Raw genomic sequence first — 22,205 nt, 5'->3', positions numbered from 1 at the left:
TAGACTCTACTTCCTATTTCCTATTCTTCCCTCATTCCTGTTTCCCGGCCCTCCTTGCTCCCACCCCTCACCCTGGGATTTCAAAGGTTTATGTTATTTCTCTGGTTCCTGCTGGCGTTTGAGTTTGCAGTCTGTCCTAGTCTGCCCGGGCTGCCATAACAAAATACCATGCACTGAGTACCTTAAAAGACAGAAATTTATTTTCTCCAAGTTCTGGAGGCTGGCAGTGCCAGATTAGGGTTGGTTTCTGGTGAGGCCTCTCTCTGTGGCTTGCAGATGGCCGCCTTCTCACTGTGTCCTCACATGGCCTTCCCTTTCTGTGCATGCACTCACGGTGTCTCCTCTTCTTTTAGGGACACCAGTCTTACTGAATTAAAGCCCATCCACATGACCTCATTTAGCCTTAATTACCTCCATAAGACCTCCGCTCCAAATACCATCACATTGAGGACTAGGGCTTCAGCATGTGAATTTTGGGGGGATACAGTTCAGTCCATAACACAGTCTTTGCTTTAACCAGTTATAAAATATAATTAAATAAAATTTCATTCACAAGAACAACAAAACAAAAGCCTAAGCATAAGTTCAATCAAAAATGTACAAGATCTATATTATGAAAACTTTAAAACTCTACAAAGAAGCATAAAAGAAGTATGAAAAATATTTCTTGTTCTTTATTAGAAAAACCTAAAATTTAAATTCCTGCTAGATTCACAAAGAAACTAAATATGATCTCATAAAATATTTTGACTTTTTTTTTTTTAATGAGAGGCAGAGTAGCTTGGTAAAATCGTTCTAAAGTTCACATGGAAGAATTAAGATGTAAAACTACCCAGGGCAAATCTAAAAATTAAGGTTTGTGGAGGGAGAATATCCTCCCAGTTAGAAGAAATACAAGTTGTCCTGCCACCAAATTACAGATAGATCCCACAAATTTATGCCTTGAGAATTCAAGATGTTTAAGACCAAATATTTTGGGCCAGTCCATTCTTAAAAATAGTAAATTAGCAACTTGAATAGATGAGAATTCTGCTTTGGAAGAGGTTTTGACTAATGGTAAACAGAACAAAGTGAAAAAACAGATTTAAGAATAAAAGAAGACAAGGTACTAAGATAAAAACATGAGGAAGTTTCATTTGTATCAAACTCTAAATGTGTTAAAATCACTATGGAAATTATAAGCAGACAAATTCAAAAGAGACAAATATAACTAATCTCCATAGCCAGAAGGAAGGCTGAGCCAGTATTCTGGAAGAGTTTTCTGTTTTGTCTTCTATTTCTAGAACATTGCCTACATTTCAGTAATTTAAAAAGTTCCTTAGAACTTCTGAAAATGCTCAGTGTTTTGTAAGTGCACCACGCTGGGATCACCCTAAACAAATTGTAGGTTATTTACTGAATTGATTCTTAACAGGATATTCTACAGCCCTGAAAGTTTTACCATGTGCCAAACGTTAAGCTGCTAATCGTTGGTATTATAAAGAGTATAGAAGTGTCTTTCTTAAAAGGAGAGATTATCCCTCTGGTAGTTAGATGTGCACAGTCATCAAATTTGTCACTTTATTGCAACTGTCTCTACACTTGACTTCCTCTTAGTGAAGCACCTCAGACCAAAGTCTGTCTTATTTGTGAATGAACGAATGAATGCCGGTCGTACACATTATTGTAAATTATTGTCTAAAGTTTCAAACTATTCACTTAGCTATTGCTGAACTTGTTTGACTGCTTATGGTGTATCTCCACCATAACAGGGTAATAAGGGACGTCGGGGTTTCTGTCCTAAATTTTGCTTGTACAGTCTAGCAGTCAATTTGGGAGATATACACATGTAAATAAGTAAATGTAATTTTAAAAAACTTTAATAAAAACGTATCCTGATAATGTTTATATGGAGTTCAGAGAGAGTTATAAAGAATTGGGGAACGATAGGGGCTACACAGGAGTAGGTACGTATGGTTATTAAAACTTCCTAGAGAATTAGCATTTTAAAGATAATTAATAGGTGAGATAAGATAAGGGAAAGCATGCCATACAGAGATGCTGCTTAGCAAAGACCTGAAGTCTGGATCAGCCTGGACCATTCAGGGAACTAAATAATTGCAAGTAGGGTATCACCTGGTATCTTGAAAGCTAAGGCTGAAGAGATAGGCAGGGATAAGGTCATGAAGTGACTTAGACACCATGCTAAGGAATTTGGTCTTTCCACATCTCGGAGCGAGCAACTTTCCTGAAAGCGAGAAGTGCTTCCCCATGAGATCAGAAGAGCCAGGATGAAGAGAAGAAAGGCACGTCCTCTGAAGACATGGCGTTGCTGTGCTGAAGTGCATCAGGATGCTTCCTGTGTTATTTGTAATTCTGGTTATTCTAAAAAAATTTTTTAATGAAAAACTTTCAGTACCTTCCCATCACCTATAAGATAATCCTGCTTTTAGGATCCAGGCAAGGCTGCCTTTATGAGCAGTTACCCAGTGCAGTCACACACAGCCCAGTGCTTAGAAGGGCTCCATACTTATTTATAAAATAATGCTGTGCCATCACTGTCTTGAAATTCTTAATAACTTTTTAGCAAGAGATCCCATATTTTCATTTGGCACTGGGCATTACAAGTTATGTAGCTGTTCCTGGATCCAGGAGATATCTCCTTTACTCTTCAAGTTGCTGGATCTGGATTCTTTGAACAATAGGATTGCAAACTAACCTTGAAATGGCTGGCCATGATAAAAATTTTAAACCTTTTCCTTGAGACAGTACTATAGCTGTCTCCACTTGCAAAGAGCCTACTATCCAGAATGAGGAGACTGAGGCCAATCTCCTTAACCCCACCCTCCCCAAAACACAGGTGAACTTTGCAAAAATAGTTGGAAATCAGTTAATACAAGTATCACTGTAGTTTATTTCCGGTTGGGCTTTCTCTTACCATTTTAATGTTAATAATAGCGTTTGACCCTTATAAAAGACTTTATACTTTTCAAAATTATTGCACACATAGTAGATTCTGAGACCAGGGTTATGATGGGAAATAAGAAATCCAAATGACTTTACTTGGGGAAAAAAATTTAACCCAGGCTAAAATTATCACCTTCTACAAACAGATAAGGTCTAAGAAGCTTCCTTTTAGTTGTCAGTGGATAAAAATAACCTACTTTTTTTCTTCCTCCATAGAAGTTCTGCATCTCCCTCAAGTAAATTGAAATTGCTATCAGAATAACTTTATTGTAAACTTTTTAACCTACAAAGTCTGTAACTGGAAGGTCATATTAAAGGTTTATATTTTTGTTAAGTAAAGGAGACAGCCTTCTATGGCTCAGGCATGAGCATGTGTGGGCACAAAGTGGTAAACAGACATCATTCCTGTCCCCAGGGAGCTTACAGTCTAAAAGTATCTTCCATAGGAAGAGCTTTGTGGTGAAAAGAGATGAGTGATTTTGGAGAACTGAAAGACAGAACCATGGGTTTGAAGCCTGTTAAGTGAAGAGGACAGTAAAACCAGAGAGATATGGGTTATAGAGGTGGACAGAGGCCAGATAATTCAGAGTCTTGAAATGAAAAGAATTTCCCATTTGTTAAAATAATTTGTCCTGATAAAGATTGAAATGTAAGATTTACTAACCATGTAAGAATGCAACTTGGCATCTCCTTCTAATTGTAGCTAACCGCTCCTGCAGTATTTGGGTCTCTGAGCACCATACTCAGTTAAAGTGCGGGCTGATTGATCTGTGTTCCCTGTGGAGAGACCCCTCACGTTAATAATAAAAAGGCAAAATAATTTAACACATTGGAAATTACCAAGATTTTTCTTGAGTGCCCATTTTCAGATTTTAAAGTTGAAGTAGTATAAAAACATATGCTAAATATGCATATCTAAATAATTGTTACTTTAGATTTTCATTTTGCTTTCTCCTTATGTCTGTACCATTAATATCCCTTAATACTAATTATTATACCATTAATAACCCTTAATATAATATTAATGTACCGTTAATATTATATAAGAAATGAGAAGTCAAGGTGCATGTGAAGGTGAGGCACTGGAACCTGCAGAAACTCTTGGGCCCCTGAAGATGCCTCAGCCGCAGTTTGACGTGTATTAATTCAGTGTCACATGTGTCTTTGTAATATGAGGATGAGCAATAACAGTAAATACAGGAAATAACAGGAAAAATTGAGTATTATGAGATTGATTTTTTTATAATGGGTTAATTTCATTTTGATTTGTTTTCATTATAGTCTACCAAAATGAATGGCTGTGAAGGATGTTGTGAAGAAAAAGTAAAAAGTGAAAGGTAAGAAAATAATTTTTTCAGAAAATTTTGTAAAGTATAATAATTCCATTCTTTTTTAGAAGTGCTCTGAAGATTTCCATTTAGATGTTGCTTTTAAAATTAATTTGTTCTTTTCTACTAAAATGAGAATTGAGTAAATTATGGAACCATAGTTGAATATTAAGAATGTTTTAAAATTATTTTTACAAGGAGGTTCTAGTGACATATGAAAGTGTTTTTGTTATAACATTGCTCCAAAAAAGCAGTATTCTCTTAACCATGGGGAAAAAAATGGAAGAAAGGTCTAAAAGGAAATGTGCCAACAGTGATGATAGTAATCTTCTCCTGATAGGATTAAAGGTGACAAATTTTTCTGTTTCTCTATTCTTCTATACTTTACGATTTTTTTCTCTAATAAAATAAAACCAGAGAAGATAAGAAACATTTCTAAATCACACAAGTTTTTTTCTTTTTGAAAACAGTTTCTAATATAAAATAAGATTTTTTTGTAACACTAAACGGTGTATCAGGAAAAATTATCTGTATATGGTTGGCCAACAAAGTGGTTGTCATAAATTTTGCTTCATATTAGATAATGACCAAACAGTCAAAGGGAGCTATTTGCGTTTTCCCAGACAAGCAAATTGACAGTGAATTTTTCACTAAGTGGAGTTAGACAAGGGTGTACCTATTATTAATGTAGAAATGCATACAGTTTTATACTTAAAAGATTTGCAGGTATCTGGGCCAGCTGCCAGTAAATGTAAAGATACAGGCTCTGCCCTGCTCGGGAGGGGAAGGGGGAGAGGGAAGGAAAGGTAAATTAGTGTTAATTTCTTTGGGTACAGTTGGAAACACTATTAACATACAAATTTTATTTGCATGTTACTAATTCTTGGTATACTTTTTTTTCAATTTTAACATCTCTGAAATCATGAAGAGTCTTAAAATTTCAGCCATCGATATTATTTCTTTCTTAATCTAAACAAAATAATAGCGTACCTTACAATGATGAGTATCATAGATTCAAGGAACTGTGGTACATACCCTTTGACCTAGCAATTTTATTTCTAGAAATTGGTCTCACTACCATATGTGTACAAAGATATTTCTACAAGAATATTCATTGCCACCTTGTTTATAGTAGTAAAAAACCATAATAGACACAAAATAAATTAGCGTGTACTGTACTCGTACAATGAAATACTAAGCAGTTGTGCAGAAGAATGAGAAGGAAGGAATGCCTGATGGAAGGATTTCAAAAATACATCCTTGCAGACAAAGTATACTTACTAGAAGACAAAAACAACCTCATGGATTCAGAACTTACAAATCAAATGTTAATTGTGACCCACAAGTAGTTGAAGCAGAGGAAAACATCCACCATAAAAGCAGTGTAATTGCTGCCCTGTTACTGACATTTTGGGAGCCTTAGTACATGTCCTGCTTTGATGGTGTGCACTAATGTCATCAGACAAATGGACTCTGCTTTGTTCCCCTGAATATCAGAAAGTAGAAAATGTATTCAGGCTTCTACATTTTCCTTTTTCATCTCGTCTTAGCACTAAACATTGTTCTCCTACCTAGTTTCATTTCTAGCCATCCACCTTACCAGAGAGGTGGCATCTGCTATGCACCCCTAGAATAACGAGAACTTGTACTGAGTTTTATTACATTAAGTGAGTACCCAAATACAGGAGTGTTCTTTTAGCCCTCAACGGTAGCAAAAGACTGATGTCATCCATAGGGACTTCTGTAAATAAATTAAGATACATTCATACAGTACAATAGTAGGCAACTGTTAAAAAAAATAAAAGAGAGAGCCAGCCCTGATGGCCTAGTGGTTAAAAGTTTGGCGCTCTCACTGCTTCAGTGGCCCCAGTTAGTTTCCCGGTTGCAGAACCAGACCACCCGGCTGTCAGTTGCCATGCTGTGGCAGCAGCTCACATAGAAGAAATAGAAGGACTTACAACTAGGATATACAACCATGCACTGGGGCTTTGGAGATGGGGGAAAAAAATGAGGAAGATTCACAACAGATATTAGCTCAGGGCAAATCTTGCCATGCAAAAAAAAATGACACAATTGTAATCAGTCATCCATGTTAAAGGGTGGAAACAAACCACCACCTTCTCAATCCCCAAGAAGAATCCTTTGTCTAAGTTTTAGAGACTTGGGATTTTTTTTTTTCCTCTGAGGAAGATTTGCCCTGAGCTAACATCTGTGCCAGTCTTACTCTATTTTGTATGTGAGCCGCCACCACAGCATGGCCACCACCGAGTGGTGTAGGTCCACACCCAGGAACCAAACCTAGGCTGCCGACGTGGAGCGCGCTAAACTTAACCACTAGGCCACAGGGCCAGCCCCAAAGACGGGATTTGTTTGAGGATAAATATTAAGCTGTTTTAAACAATTCTGTACCTCAGTTTAATTTACTTCTGCCAATAAATTTTAAGAATTGTGGGCTTGAGTTTTTTTAGTCAGGTAATCTATTTTAAAATACCATAATAATTGTAGATGAAATAACTTGTTTGAAGACATAATACTTAGATTTATTTCAGCGAAGATTATATGAAGAAAATAGTACAAATGTGTTTTGTTGTCATAGCTTAATTCCGAAATCACAGGAAAGGAAGACTGATGATGAAATAACATGGGGAAGTGATGAATTGCCAACAGAAGCAACAAACCATGAAGATTCCGAGAAAGGCAAGAATTTTATTAGCAATTTTTTTCGTCAAAATGGATAGAAAAATTGTGTTTGAAAATTACAATTTTCAGAATATATGGATCTGTTATTTCACCATATGTGTGCACTCTGTGGTTCTATATGTAAAGTTAGTCACATAGACAAACATCAGCATTCATTTATATAACCAGATATTGCACAGTTATAGGCTAAAATTCTCAGTGGCTTTGAGTAAAATGTGCAAATAAACATATAAAGACTTTAAATGGAAACACAAAGTCACATTTTGCCGTTTAGCCATTCTGGAATGAGAAGTCAGGGAGCACGTTTAGTTTATAGTAAAGTAGGTAGAATAGCTCAAAGATGGAAAATTATTACCCGGGAGTCTCAACTTCATTTTTAAGAGTGGGAGTCAGTCGATCTGTCCTGACTCTTCCTGCCTCTCTCATCTTATAACAGAGCCAGTGCAGAAATTAAGTTCTGTCCAGTGTTTCATGTCTCTTTTTTCATATAAGGAAATGTTATACTAATGCACTGAAAGAACATGGTTTTGTAATTTGAAATCTTAATTGTTAACAGAAATTAAAGAAGTTGAATTAATACTTTTTGATTTAGGGGCCAGCCCCATGGCCAAGTGGTTAGGTTTGTCTGCTCCGCTTTGGTGGCCCAGGGTTTCGCCAGTTCGGATCCTGGGCACGGACATGGCACCGCTTCTCAAGCCATGTTGAGGCAACGTCCCACATGCCGCAACTAGAAGGACCCACAACTAAAAAAATATATACAACTATGTACTGGGAGGCTTTGGGGAGAAGAAGGAAAAATAAAAAATTTAAAAAAAAACAACTTTTTGATTTAGGTAGACTGTTAGTGTCAATGACGGTGCTCCTGTCAACTCCTGTAGCTCATGCTCATCTCCCCAGCCTTTGAGCTCCTGTTCCATTCTCACTGAGTTGTCTAAAACGTTTGCAGTTATTTCATATGAGTGAATTTTGTGTTCACAGCTAGGCTTCGCCCCAGCCAGATGTTCAGCTTCTTCAGGTGTCTTGTACAGCTTTGTGTCCCCACAGTGCCTAGCATTATTGCTGCCTCCATCGTAGCTGCATCATCAAAATGCCTTAAATAACAGATTGACATAATTAAAGCTGCACCTGTGCAGACTGTAGCAAGAAGTCTCTCCTACCTTTTCCTAGATATAGTTGCCTTCTGTTAGGAGCAGTTTCCATAGAACAGGTACTAAATTAGATGCGTGTCTCTTCTAAGACACTGATATCACTTGTTTGATAAACTCCTGAAGACCCCAGCATTTCGTGTGCATGAGGAAAGCTGTCACCTGCCAGAGGTACTGGTCCCTGAGATAGGAGCAGAAGGAATTTCAGCTACAGACAAAAAAAGGATTTTGTATCCCATTATGGGAAAAGGGTTGATGTGTTTTACATCCTCTTCTTGGAAAACGTTTACATGTTTTTGGTTGTACATGGATAGCTGTATCACGTCAGGTGGAGGGAAAAGGAATTTCAGCAACAGACAAATGCAGGGGTGGGGAGAGAGAGGAGACGTCAGTGTTTCTGGTGCAGTGTCGCATTGTGAGGAATCTCTGAAGCACCTCCCTTCATCTTTCCCCCATGTGCTTGGAAGAGAATTTAAATGCAGAGTAATAACAGGACTAGATACATTTTTGTCAAGAAAACAGTGCCATTTGAGTCAAGAAAAGTGAAAAGAAACAGTTTAAACTCTTTTAGAAACTGTAGGTAAATGAGAGCCAAGAGCCTTAAGAACTTGTGGAACAGTCAGTGAGGTGTTTCCTTAAAAGTTGGGTACAGGGCCTTGCTGTGGCCAAGATATTCCTGTTTGATAGTGGTTATCTGCCTCCCTATTATTTCTATTGCCTTATCAATTCTAAAGACTCTCACTTTTGTAAAAATAGATGAGGTGAGACTAGGCTCCAGTTAGTTCCCTTAGTGGCTGAATCAGTTCCGAGAGAAATCTGTTTACAAAATCAGCTGCTGTCTTCCGTTAGATCCCCCCTTCCTGAGCAGCGAGGAGCTCGCCGTGCTGCCCGTCGTCAGGGTGCTCCCCTCAGGCCGCTACACTGGCTCCAAGCTGAAGGCAGTGCTCCGGATGTTGCGGGGTCTGCTGGACCAAGGCATCCCTTCTAAGGAGCTGGAGGTGAGTGGCTTCTGCCAGTGGTTCTCTCCCAAAGTTACATGCAAGGTTAGGAGAAATAGTGAGAATTTTGAAAATGTCCATTACTTTACTACTTTACCTCCAACTATAAGAGCACCATCTTGTCATATCTAGCAGTGAATTAATTTTTTAATTAGGACCCTAATAGTATTGATTTAAAGGGATCTCTTGAGCCACTTTCGAGCTGAGTAAATCTCCCTGAAGATCATCTTCCCTGCTTCATATGTAGGGACAAAGAGGGTTTTTAAAGAGTCAAGTGTCAATTCCAGTCACTCACTAAACTTCTCAGTTGATACACTGCAGGTGTGGTTCGTCATTAGCAACAGTTTCTGATTTAATACGGCTCCAAGAATGTGCCCCTCGGGTCAGAGCAGCAAAGGTTCAGAGCCCTTGCTCCCGGGATCCTGCTGGCACTGTCCATATTTACCACTAGGCGAAAGAGAAACATAGCACCACTGTGGTTTGGGTTTACCCTGCCCATCTCCTGCAAACCATCTGCTTACTTGCTTGCTTCCTGAGCCTTTTGAATCCACTGGAGTGAAAGGAGCTAACTTCGACTGAGAGCTTCTGTGGTGTGCTATGTGCTTTGTATTTAATGCTCAAAATGTATAAATCCCATTAGATAGATTTGGAAACAAGCTCGCAATAGTTAAGCATACTCTTCCTCTCCATTTTGTGGAAACGATTTCTTCTTTAAGGCCTTAAGTTTAAAGGTCACCATCTCAGCAACCTTCTATCACAACCCTATAAAAAGTAGATCTTCATTTTTCTTTATCACAGTAGCTTCTTAATCTCTTCAAAGCATATATCACAATATTTGTTTGTTTACTTTTTTACTGCCTCTTTCTCCCAATGGACTATAAGCTTCAGGATAGTCAGAATCATATTTTCTTTCTCACCACTGTATTCCCAGCATTTGTTACAGTGCCTTGCATATGGTAGGCATTTCCAATGTATATTAGTTGAATGGATGGATGGATGGATTAGCTAATCAGTGAATGAATTGAAGTGAAAAAGAGTTGACTTTAGAACATAGGAGATCTAACCACAGTTCTACCACATGGAATATTCTATGATCCCACAGACAGTATAGTCAAGAAATTCTGCTCTAGTTTATTCGTTTAAGCCAAAGTTGTTTTTATAAGTTGTATTTTTTTCTAAAATATAACTATAGACGTCTTTAAACTGATATTTAAAATTAAGGTGCAAAGTGGTGCCTCGCAAAGTTAATTGACTACAACATGTTAAATTAAAGACATTTGCAACAATAAATTTCAAGAACTGGTGTAGCAAATGAGCATTGGAATTTTAGGCTTATTTGTCTTGACAGACATATATTTCTTAACACTCAAAGTCTGCCCTGATCAATAGCCAGTTTTGCACCCAGCACATTTAAAGCATTTGCAGTTATTACTGAGTTACTGCTTATCTCAAGAAATTTAACTTTGTTTCCATTTTTGTTTACAGAATCTTCAAGAATTAAAACCTTTGGATCAGTGTTTAATTGGGCAAACTAAGGAAAACAGAAGGAAGAACCGATATAAAAATATTCTTCCTTGTAAGTTCCAATTTGGCTTCAAATCAAATGTATATTTAATATAATTTGAACTGATTTAAAACTTATGCTAGTTTACCTTTTCTGTCTCTCACGTAAGTTTGTATGCACACACACATTCAGAGATTTACATCAGTAACAAATAAATTTAGATGTACAATGAGAATTCTTTTTAAGATTGTCTGTGCATTTCAAAAATCAATCAGAGCAATCTTAAATATTTCTTCAGACATCCATGAATTTTTATTAGCATAGTATTAGAAATTAATCAGTGATGCTAAAACAGTCATTTTAAGTCTTTAAAAATATGAATTGGCCTCTGGATGAGGAATTTCTTCGTCTATCACAACCAGCATCTGTTTATTCCACTCATTTTAAGTTTAGAGAAATGACTATGATACATGATAGCCATGTACATGCGTGTAGCTACAGTGGTACTACCAGGCTGCAGTATACTTTGAACTGTTTTAGATACCAGAAGGAAAAAAAGGCAGTTCTTTTTACCCACGTTTTACCCATTTCACCAATCAACATGTGATTTTTTAAAAATTATATATGAATATATGTATTAGCCAAACATTAACATCTAGAAAACTTCTTCTAGTAATCATCAGCCGCATTTATAGACATTAGCACATTGGATTACACTGTATGACACACTGACCCTGTCTTTGCCAAGAAGTCATAAATAACAGAACCAATAGTGTCAAATCACGCAGTAAATAATAATACAGTTGAATTTTTTCATCAAGATGGAATAGACAAAATTCGTTTTGGGAAGCTTCCTGTAAGAAGTAAATCTTAGCTTTTTAAAAATAGAATAGATCATGGTTTGTCATAAAGGAGGTGAGAATTATTTCAGGCAAAAAGAAGTGGCCAGACTGGCATCTCAAAAGTCAGAATGGGAAAAGCCATAAATCCAAAGCTCCTGAGTGGATTTGTTTTTAGTAGTGGATCAAAACTACTGAAACTACTGAGTGGACTAAGAGAGAAGCCAAGTAAGAGAAGGGCAGTTGATGAAGGATTTTGAAACCTATTCCAAGGGAAATGACCTCCAATGTAAAAGTACATACAAATTAATTCTCTTGGATAAGATGGCTTATATATACCTTTCTGTGGGGCAATCTGGTTTGGAAATGTGTATTTTGACTATATGAAATTACTATTAGACAAAGACAAGAGCCTGTGTGCCTGGAGAGTCAAGTGAGCTACCTGTTTGTTTATTGTTTATTATTTGGGCTGCTTGTTAAAAAGAATCTAATTTAATTCGATGAGCAAGAGTTAATTATGCCAATTGTATTTGTAATAAGTACTTTCATAGTTTCACTATAATATTAATTTTTGTTTTGGGAAATAATTTTTAGCCTTGTCATTCGTTATTAAATTCATTATTATTGTCATCATCATTGAAGATGGAGAAGAGTAGCAAAGTTGTGTTTCTCTAGTTACTTATTAAGAAATTCTAAGTTCATTTATTAATTTTAATTTCTTCAACCAAATCTGTGTAAATAATAAATACTGAGTTTTCTGTCAGAAAGAAACTCACTGAGTTGACATCTTAGATATGCTTGTAACGTGAGTGAAATGAGTAAATATAAAATGGTTTGACTGTACTACAAGTCAAAAATACACCTTTATTGAAATGTGTTTGTGATTTCATCTACGGTTATGAGGAGTTTCTCATAATCTTTGACTCACCTTGTTTATAAGGCTCTTGTTTCGAAATGCCTGACACAGATGCCTCTATTTTGTGGTGGGAAATTCACAGATGATGCTACAAGAGTTCCTCTTGGAGATGAAGGAGGGTACATCAACGCCAGCTTCATTAAGATACCAGTGGGGAAAGAAGAGTTCATTTACATTGCCTGCCAAGGACCTCTCCCTACAACTGTTGGAGATTTCTGGCAGATGATCTGGGAACAAAAATCCACAGTGATCGCCATGATGACCCAAGAAGTAGAAGGGGAAAAAATCAAATGTCAGCGCTATTGGCCTAATGTCGTAGGCAAAACAACAATGGTCAACGACAGGCTTCGGCTGGCTCTTGTGAGGATGCAGCAGCTGAAGGGCTTTGTGGTAAGGGCGATGGCCCTAGAAGACATTCAGGTCAGTGAGTTCAGTCTTCCGTTTACTAAGGCGTATCTACTAGTTAGACTTTGGGCCTGGACTCTTTCTGTGATCGCGTCAGCGTATCTCTAAATAAAAACCTGTGACTTCTTGGTTCCCATTTCACCAGCACTAATGCCACCTATTAATTTTTATCTAATATAAGCTTAAATGTGAATTCATGAATTCTGCCAAACTGTTTCCGCCAGTATGTGCTGTATTAAAATGAAAATGAGAAGACAGGACTTTTAATGTGATCATCCATCATCCTTTACTGAGAAATAGAACAGAATGGCTCAGAAGCTATGTGCAGGAAAGTCATTTTTTTAAGGTCAAACCTCTAAGTAGACTCAATAAAACTGTTTTAAAATATCTCTAAGTAGAAAATATTCCCCCTTAAAGACCACATATTTGGTAATACATGGACAATTGTAGCATAAATGCTTGTCATTCAGGTTGTTCCCACTGTGGGCGCCTAACCACTGAGTACATGTAGCCTCAATTAGAATAAGTGAGTCTCCCTGAAGTAGAGCTGCTGCTGTGTCCTCACCTCCACACCCCTCACGTTATTTCTCTCTTCCCCCCAGGAATGCTAGCTGGGTGTGAGAAACATGTTTCCTCTTGGACTTTTAGCTTTCTTAAAGAAACAGAGAGTAATTTTATGTTCATAGAAACAAACCGTACTGACTCAGTTCTATTGGTGGCATGTAAACTTGGCCTGAGAATTTCCTTCATGACTTGTGATTTGTGATTTTATGAAGAACTAAAGATTATACTTCCTTATTCGTTTACACCGGTCTATCCATTACTTACGTGAGCACAGTTGCTCAATATTCCTTCAGTGATTTGCTTATTTAATCAACGCATGTTTACAGAGCTCAGGCCCTGTAATGGAATCTAGGGATTCAGCAGTTAACACCACAGACTAAAAGAAATCCCTGCCCTCATGGAGCTTACTCTCTAGTGAGGAGACACTGGTGTTGATGGTGCTGTGGAAGAAACCGTGACGGTGTCGAGTGAGCCACAGGGATATCTGGGGAAGCATTTCTGTCAGAAAGCGTAGTGTACAGGCCCTGAGACTGAACTGTGCCCAGTGTTTGTAAAGAACCACAGAGAGTCCCTGTGGCTGGAGCGAAGCTGCCGGGAGGAGCAGGTGAGGTCTGAGAGGGAGCTGGGCTAGATTACGTAGGGCTTAATTTTAAGCCATTGCAATGACTGTGGGTTTTATCTGCAGTGAATTTAAAATGGGGTCATAAAAAAAGGTGGTTATTTATATAAAAATGTAATTTGCTTTTAGGGTTTCCAAAAAGTAATTTTTTACCTATGTTTAAAATGTGGATCTAGCAACCTCCGTGATAAAGGCCCTCTGTGTGTTGTTTGATGGAGTCTTTCTGTCTCTTCCACTTTTCCTTTGATCTGATCAAAGTCATAATTTGACAGGTCGTAATTTGAAAGGACAAAATAATATTAAGAACTAATTGTGTGTGAACAATGTAGTATGCCTTTTTCTACTTATTCTATTGTACAATTTCAGACAGGAGAATTGCGACATATTTCTCATCTGAATTTCACCGCTTGGCCAGACCACGATACACCTTCTCAGCCAGACGACTTGCTCACTTTTATCTCTTACATGAGACACATTCATAGATCGGGCCCCATCGTCACACACTGCAGTGCTGGCATTGGACGCTCAGGGACCCTGATATGCATAGATGTGGTTTTAGGATTAATCAGTCAAGATCTTGAAGTGAGTACAAGATACAGGCTGAACGAACATTTGACCAGAAATAACAATGGAACCTAAATTTTTAATAATGTCTTGTGATCTTGGGATTTTTTTCTTATTTATCGGTTTGGATGAATGCCTTAATTATCTTACTATATAAAATTGTATTTTAGTAAACGTTCAAAACTGCATAGACTATAATCAAGAAGAAATAATATTTCAAACTTTGTTTAACTGAGCTTTTGTAACCATGTGCTCAAAAGTCCCTTATACAGCCTCGCATTGTATTCTTTGTGGTCTTGAGGCTTCTGTAAGATATAGTCAGCGTTATAACCACACTCTAGGGATAGAAATATTGAAGCACAAAAGAAAATCTGTTTCTGAAATGAAAAGGCTTATATTCTTTTTTTGTCATTGTTACCAATAGGTGGGAAGTGTATATTTTGTTAAACAAATTGATGCTGAATAGTCTGTGTCTAAAAATTACTCCCAATTAAAAGAATTATTACTTAAACAAAGCTAATAAGAGTATAATGTTGGGGCTGGCCCAGTGGCACAGCGGTTAAGTTCGGACGTTCCACTTCGGTGACCCAGCATTCTCCGGTTCAGATCCCGGGTGCGGACATGGCACTGCTTCACAAGCCATGCTGTGGCAGGCGTCCTACATGTGAAAAAAAAAAGGTAGAGGAAGATGGGCACAGCTGTTAGTTCAGGGACCATCTTCCTCAGCAAAAAGAGGGGGATTGGTGGCAAATGTTAGCTCAGGGCTAATTTTCCTCAAAAAAAAATTAATATATATATATATATATATATATATATATATATATATATATAATCGTGCTTAAAACTTAAATTAGTATAAACCTTACTTAAAATATTGGAATATCTTACTATACATAATATATAATTAAAATAATTGTCTCTTAAATAATTTTAGTTAAAAACGGCTCAGTCTTGCTCTTCACAGTCTATTATATCTACCGTAAAAATTGAGGGAGGACAAAGCAAAATAGTCTTTTTCTCCCTTGTTTCAAACTGTTAAATATTGGTGAAAATAAAAAGATCAGGAATTTTATTCTGAAAGGCAAAATGTAGGAAAAATAGTTTGCCTTGTTTTTAAAAACGGTGATATTAGAAATCAGTCCAATTTCAGAGGGAAGAGAATTTTTGGTAGAGATTTTCAAATAGAATAACCCTCCCTAATTCTTAGAAAGCTCATAAATAAAATTATCAAATGATAGCAGTCAGTTCACCAACTTATTTTGTTCAGAACAGTCTCCCGAGACTGCTGGAAGGGGAAAGGGAGTGGGGAGTACAGTAATCTGTAGACACCACTCCTCTCTGAATGTTTGGGGTTCAAATTCGGTTGCCCTTTTTATCTCACATATCGACGCTTGTTTCCTTTGGCAGTTTGACATCTCTGATTTGGTGCGTTGCATGAGACTACAGAGACATGGAATGGTGCAGACGGAGGTGAGTCTTGGTTGGTGTCTTCTAATGAGGATTTTTGTGAAGTTTCTGATATTTTAAAAGTTCTGTTTAAACCATTTCTCTTTTTTGAGGGTTCCCACACTATTGCATAAAACCAAAGATTTATGGTAGTGAGTGACTCTGAACTAATTCAGAAAAAAAATGAAAATATTTCTAGGGTATTTTGTTTAAATATTGCCTTTTAATTTAAAAAAATAAGAAAATGCAATATCTGCACTGAATAGATTCAGAGAATGGGGCGGCATGTTGGGGGCAAAAATTTGTGGTGGTACAAAATAGCAGGTAACTGGTGGCATTCCTTCCCCACTTCCAACCTAAGAAAGAGAGAGACGGTAATATTCTTGCTGCAGAAATTCCCCAAGTGAATAAAGCGAAGACCCCTGCTAGAAATACAAAGATCTTCCTGTGCGGTGGTGAGGAGGAAGGCAGGTAATAAACACCTTCGATAAGTGAATTATATAGGGTCTTTGAAAGTGCTAAGTGCTTTAGAGGGAAAAAGGTACAGCCGGGTAAAGAGGATGGATTGGGGGTGCAAACTTACATTGGGGTGGCACCACCAGGAAAGTAACACATGGACAGAGATTTGAAGGAGGGGTCGTGTAGACATTTGGTAGTGAGAGCCCCTCCGGCAGACAAAACCACCTGTGTGGAGGTCCAAGGTGGGCGTGGGTCTTGTGTATTTGAGAAGGGTCATGGCCAGAGTGGCTGAGGGGAGGCGGGTGGGGCAGAGCCAGGGCTAGGGCTTTCCTCTGAGTGAAGTGGAGCCACTGCTGGATTGTCAGCATGGACTGCCCTGATCTGACTCACAGTGTAAAAGACCACTCTGGCTGCTGCCTTACAGCAAGACCCGATTTGGGAGGAGCGTGCAGGGTTAGAAGCTGGGTCGTCAGTTGGATGGTAAGCAGTGGTGGCCCAGACTGGAGTGGGGGTGTGGATATAGCGAGTAGAGGACGTGCGTAAAGTGGGTTTGCTAATGGGTTCTTTGTGACCTGAGAGAAAGTCAAGGATGAACGTGTAGAAAATGGGACAGAGTTCAAATACAAATGAGCAAAAAGGAAATAAAAGGGTTACTTGTATTCCTGCTCCGCAGAGTTGTTAACGTTTTAGGCAACATTCTTCCATCCTTTGGTCTAAGCACATGTGCGCAGGTGTGCGTGCTCACACGCATGTAGCCATTTGAAATACGACTCCGCTGCAGTATTGTTTTACTTTCCCTGTACTATATTGTGAATTTTTGCTATTTATTTTCAGACTCATTAATTCCTTGCCAAATAACAGGAAAACTCAGGTCCCTGCACCATCAACTTACTAGAGAGTAATATCAACAAAAAAAATTTAATTTTCAAAAAACTTTGATTTCCATATTCTTCCAAAATATTTAAAGAAAATTCTTTCATGTAGTTTCTTGGATATTAATTTCTTAACATTTCAAAACATCAAAATGAGTTCAATAAATCTAGAAGAAATTTTCTAGGAAGTTTATTTTTCCCTTATAAAAGCAAATCATAAATATTACCAAAGCACAAAAAATAGAAGCGGCCCACCAATCAAAGACAACTTCACTTAGCACTCTGGGATATTTCTACCCACCCACCCCACCCACCCCCAAGGCTTCTTCCCACCTCGTTTGTCAATCTGGTTTCTGTTTTTATAATTTTTATGACAGTGCACAAATTCTACATTCTGCTTCTTACATTCCACATTATAACAGAATTTTTCCATATTTTCAAAATTACTCAAATATCACTTCTAAGAGTGGTGAAACTATGTATATATGTAATATATTCACATTATACATCTAACATCTCTCCCTCTCCATCTCTTTTTTTGGGGGGGCCATAGGATCAATATATTTTCTGCTATCAAGTCATCCTTTATGTCCTGACGCGTCTTCAGGCTGAAGAAGAGCAAAGAGAACAGCCCCAGCCTCTGAAATGACGTGAAAAGAACAGCTTCTGGCTGCCTTCCGCTTCTCTCCTGACCTCCAGCAGATGCTCCTGCTCTCTGTTTAAAATAAAGGTCGGAGGGCAGCAAGTCCATGCAGTATCGCTATGCTTATTCCCTCTACCTGAGAGGGGCATTCTTCATAACAATAAATATTGTTGAAATGCTGTATTTTTACAGCTACTTTAACCTGTGATAATTATTAAAAGATTTTTAACACTAACTGAATAATGCAGATCTTAGAGATGATTGAGGCAGCATCTGATTATAGTTGACGTTGTTACATAGACACACCGAGTCTGTTTTTAATGCACCAATCTTGTATATAGCAAAATTCTGTTTCCAGTATTTTAATAGAGTTATTTTATAGGGGATACTTGAAACCAGTATTTAAGCTTTAAATGACAGTAATATTGGCATAGAAAAAAGTAGCAAATGTTTACTGTATCAACTTCTAATGTTTACTATATAGAATTTTCTGTAATATATTTATATACTTTTTCATGAAAATGGAGTTATCAGATGTTTGTAACTGCATCATTTGTTATACATCATCTCACTTTGTAAATAAAAATACACCTTAAAACATGAACAAGCCAACGTGTGTGCAGACAAATTAAACGTTTTCAGTGTGTTATTTCTTAAAAACACCCAAGTTCCTGGGAGGGCAGGAAGTTCTGGATCCCAACTTCCCACCTCCCCGCCTTATCCCGGTCGGGCCGCCCAGGGACTGGGGGTGCTTTCAGAAACCCTGGGAGATCATCAGGGTCTGACATGAGGGTTGGGTACTGGCTAACAGTAGGGAGAAATTCGGTCCCTCTTCCTTCTGCCTCCTTGTGGGTGGTGCCAGCCTAACCAATACAGAAATGAGAGTATTTTCCAGTCCTAGTTGTGGTAAAACTCAGGATGTCTCAGCTGACAAGGTAGTGAAGACAAGATCACACTCCCTGGGGGGTTTGCATTTGGTTCTGCCTGAAGCGGGGGAGGTGAGCCTCAGAGAGCCTGCTTCTGACTCGGTACTGAACGGGTTTCGCTGAATCCTGACTCTGACAGCAGTCGTCCATTCAGCTGTGAGTGGTGCCATCCCGAGATCCAGGAAACTGCTTGGTTCCTCATCACGGGATCAACCCATTCTGAGCTGGTGAACTTGGATTTCTGACCTTACCCAAGTGCAGCAATTTGCTGGGACCTATTCCTAAGCATCTGAGGCTAAGGGTGGAAGACGGTAGATCAGGGAATGCTGGGGGCCCCACAGTGATTGTTTGACTCCCCACCGGGTCAGAAGTAGCTCCAAATCTGGCAGGAGGAGCATCACCACGACCATTTCCACTTCAATCAATAGTTTTTATCGATTGGGTTGTAGCTGATTTCATTTGGGAAAAAGGTTTCTGTTGCTTTAAGAGAGCTTTGGAAACCCCTGGCCTGCGTGAGTTGGAACCGTGAGACCTTTTCCTGTCATAAGCACAGGAAACTGGGCCAGCAGGGCTCTGGGAGCCAGTACAGCTGGAGGTGATTAGCTACCATCGCAAGTCAACAGAGATGCAAGAAGGGAAAGCTGAAGAAGGATCTTTTTCTGGAAAGAATGTAGCTAGGAAATGGAAACTGGGAAGAAAATGTGGGTTTCAGTTTACAACCCCTGAATGGAAACTTCATTCTAGTAAACATGCTACTGCCCTCGTCTGGGACCTGGCTTTGCTGCATGCAACGGGCTGAGCCAATTGCTAGGGCCGCTCTGGTTAGAAAGTGTGGCAAGGCCACAGAGCCAGGGGGCACCTGGAGGCACTCAAATATCAAATGAATGAATAAATGCAACTTAGCTCTTAACACACATTAGATAGCTAAGTTCTATAAAACACACATCTGAACACATAATGACTCAAACATAGTAGAAGCTTATCTCTAGCCTCCCTCACAGTTCTGGGCAGGTGAACAGCTCAGCATGGCCGCTCTCCTTCCTACAATTTTTAGGACCCCAGGCTGATGGAGGTTCTGTAATCAACACATAGCTTCCAAGGTCATCCTAGAATTCGTCTCCAGTCCCCCAGGCAGGAAGGGGAAAGAAGGCGGAGCGCCACCTGTGGGGATTTTACAAGCGGGCAGGCCTGGAAGAAAGGCGCATCGTTGCCACTCATTCCATCAGCAAGAACTGGCCAGACGGTGCCCCTGAGAACGAGGAAGCTCGGAATGAGCTGGCCGAGCAGCTGTTTCCCATGACAGACAGCTCTGTGCTGTAGAAGGGGATGCACAAGTCGTGGTGGAGTCTATACAACTGTGCTAAAACTGTATATTCTAAAGGAATGGTGTCTTTGTATAGTCCTGGGCATTGCAGGGTTAGAAACATCATTTTTGTTCCCAAGTCAAAACTTTTGTAGATGTCATCAGTAGAAATATTTCTGAATTATCATGATAATAAGGAGAGAAATGGCTGTTGAGAAAAGATCAGGTGTTCACATCTGTGGTTTCAGATAGCCTGCTAGAGCTCTTGGTTTTGAAATGACTAGTTACCTAAATGCAATGTGATAAATTCAAGAAATTAAAGGAACAGCTCACCGAACCTATCCTCTGGTTGTAGACATCTTGACAGAGAACATGCTCCCCTCTTACATAATTCACAAATATTCAAGGTCCCTTGTTATGGTGGAGATGAATATAATTGTGCATTGACCTGCATAATATTTTAAAGACAACTTTAAGTTTTAGTATATCAGTTTGGCATTGCATTTGACTGCAAGTAACCAAAAACCAAACAAATGGGCTTACACAAATTAGAGATTTCTTCATCAAGAAAACAAGTTCAGAAGTAGGCATTTGCTGGGACTTACTCTACAGTTCAAGAATGTCAACACATATATAATTATCCTGGCCTTTCCTTCATGGTCTGGAAATGGCTGCTGCAGTTCCAGTTATTACATCCACATTCAGAAAGGAAATGGGAGGAATTGACAAGAAGAAAGGATCAGTCAGTGCCCAGGGCAAGAAAGAAAAATTTTCCGGAAATCACAAGCTGACTTCCACTTCCGTCTTATTAGCAAGAACTGTGTCACATTTCCATCTCTCTTTAAGAAAGTTCTTTTTAGCTAGGCGTATTGCAGTCCTGAGCAAAATCTTAGCTCTGTTAATAAGGACAAAGGAAACAATAGACATTGCGCAGTAGCAAGCAGGGCGCGCCTTTCCATTTCTGCCAGTTTCCACCACTCTGTATTAGCCAACACTGTGTCAGTCTTTTCAGATCTTCCTGCCCCAAGAAGCATCTGAATTTGTAACTGTTGTAAAGAGGGTCACAGATAGAAAATGTTTAAAAGTAGTCTTCAGTTTTCCGAGTTTAGGAACATAATTTTATCCATTCACCCCAAATTAGCTATATTCTAAAGGTTCTGCTAGGCAAACTCTCAGGATACTTGCTGATAAACCATGTTGCCAACTGTTTTAGCTCAGCTCTGTCCAGCAGAATGGGTAAGCCGGACACCCAGGTAGGGTTCCTCCCGGTGCGTAAAGTACACACAAAGGCTGGTCAGAGGGTTGCTTAGAGGCTAAGAAGTGATTCATTAAACTGGGTTAGGCTGAATTACCTTGTCTATGCTAGGCCTAATTGTGATTGCACAAGGAACGAGAAGGGGACAGAACACTTAGAGTGCATGCATCATACCAGGTGTTTTCACATTACCTACTTTTCCAGGTGTTTACGATTGAATGTCATCATCCTTTTTAAGAGAAGAAATTGAAGTCCAGAGGGATTGTCACTTGCCCAAAGTTGCCCAAATAACAGAGCTGGGACTCAATTCCAAGTCTGCCTGTCTTCAACCCACAACTCCCAAGGCGCCCTAGCGCCCGTGAGTGGAATCAAGGAGCTGCAAAGCCCGTGCTCCTTCCTCTATACTCTGCTGCCCCAACCCTCCAGCTGGCTCTTTTCCAGACGCAGAGCTGGACTCATTCTGCTTAACATCATTCCCCTGGCCCCACATCTTCTGAGCATCACATAGTCCCCAGCTTTTTTTTTTTTTTTTTTTTTTGAGGAAGATTAGCCCTGAGCCGACTACTGCCAGTCCTCCTCTTTTTGCTGAGGAATACTGGCCCTGAGCTAACATCCGTGCCCATCTTCCTCTACTTTAATATGGGATGCCTACTACAGCGCGACTTGCTAAGTGGTGCCATGTCCGCGCCCAGGATCCAAACCGACCAACCCCGGGCCTCCGAAGCGGAACGTGGGCACTTAACTGCTGCACGACCAGGCTGGCCCCAGTCCCC

The 22,205-nt window shown here is 39.1% G+C and overlaps 1 protein-coding gene across 41 annotated transcripts in view; it reads left to right on the top strand.

Moving 5' to 3' along the window:
- The window catches only part of PTPN13 (protein tyrosine phosphatase non-receptor type 13), a 201,180-nt gene extending 182,599 nt beyond the window's left edge, over positions 1–18,581 (top strand). For all 41 annotated transcript variants that reach the window (XM_070614385.1, XM_070614412.1, XM_070614411.1 and 38 more), the window contains 8 exons: positions 4,228–4,283; positions 6,871–6,971; positions 8,969–9,117; positions 10,603–10,693; positions 12,459–12,796; positions 14,331–14,546; positions 15,936–15,998; positions 17,859–18,581. In XM_070614385.1, coding sequence (XP_070470486.1) covers positions 4,228–4,283; positions 6,871–6,971; positions 8,969–9,117; positions 10,603–10,693; positions 12,459–12,796; positions 14,331–14,546; positions 15,936–15,998; positions 17,859–17,954 — 1,110 coding nt within the window. In that variant the 3' untranslated portion in view covers positions 17,955–18,581. The remainder of the gene's footprint in view (positions 1–4,227; positions 4,284–6,870; positions 6,972–8,968; positions 9,118–10,602; positions 10,694–12,458; positions 12,797–14,330; positions 14,547–15,935; positions 15,999–17,858) is intronic.
- Positions 18,582–22,205: the final 3,624 nt, after the last annotated feature.

Source organism: Equus przewalskii, chromosome 3, assembly GCF_037783145.1.
Source record: "Equus przewalskii isolate Varuska chromosome 3, EquPr2, whole genome shotgun sequence".
NCBI classification, from domain to species: domain Eukaryota; kingdom Metazoa; phylum Chordata; class Mammalia; order Perissodactyla; family Equidae; genus Equus; species Equus przewalskii.
Note: the sequence above shows the minus strand (reverse complement) of the source record. Positions and strands in the feature narration are given on the sequence as shown.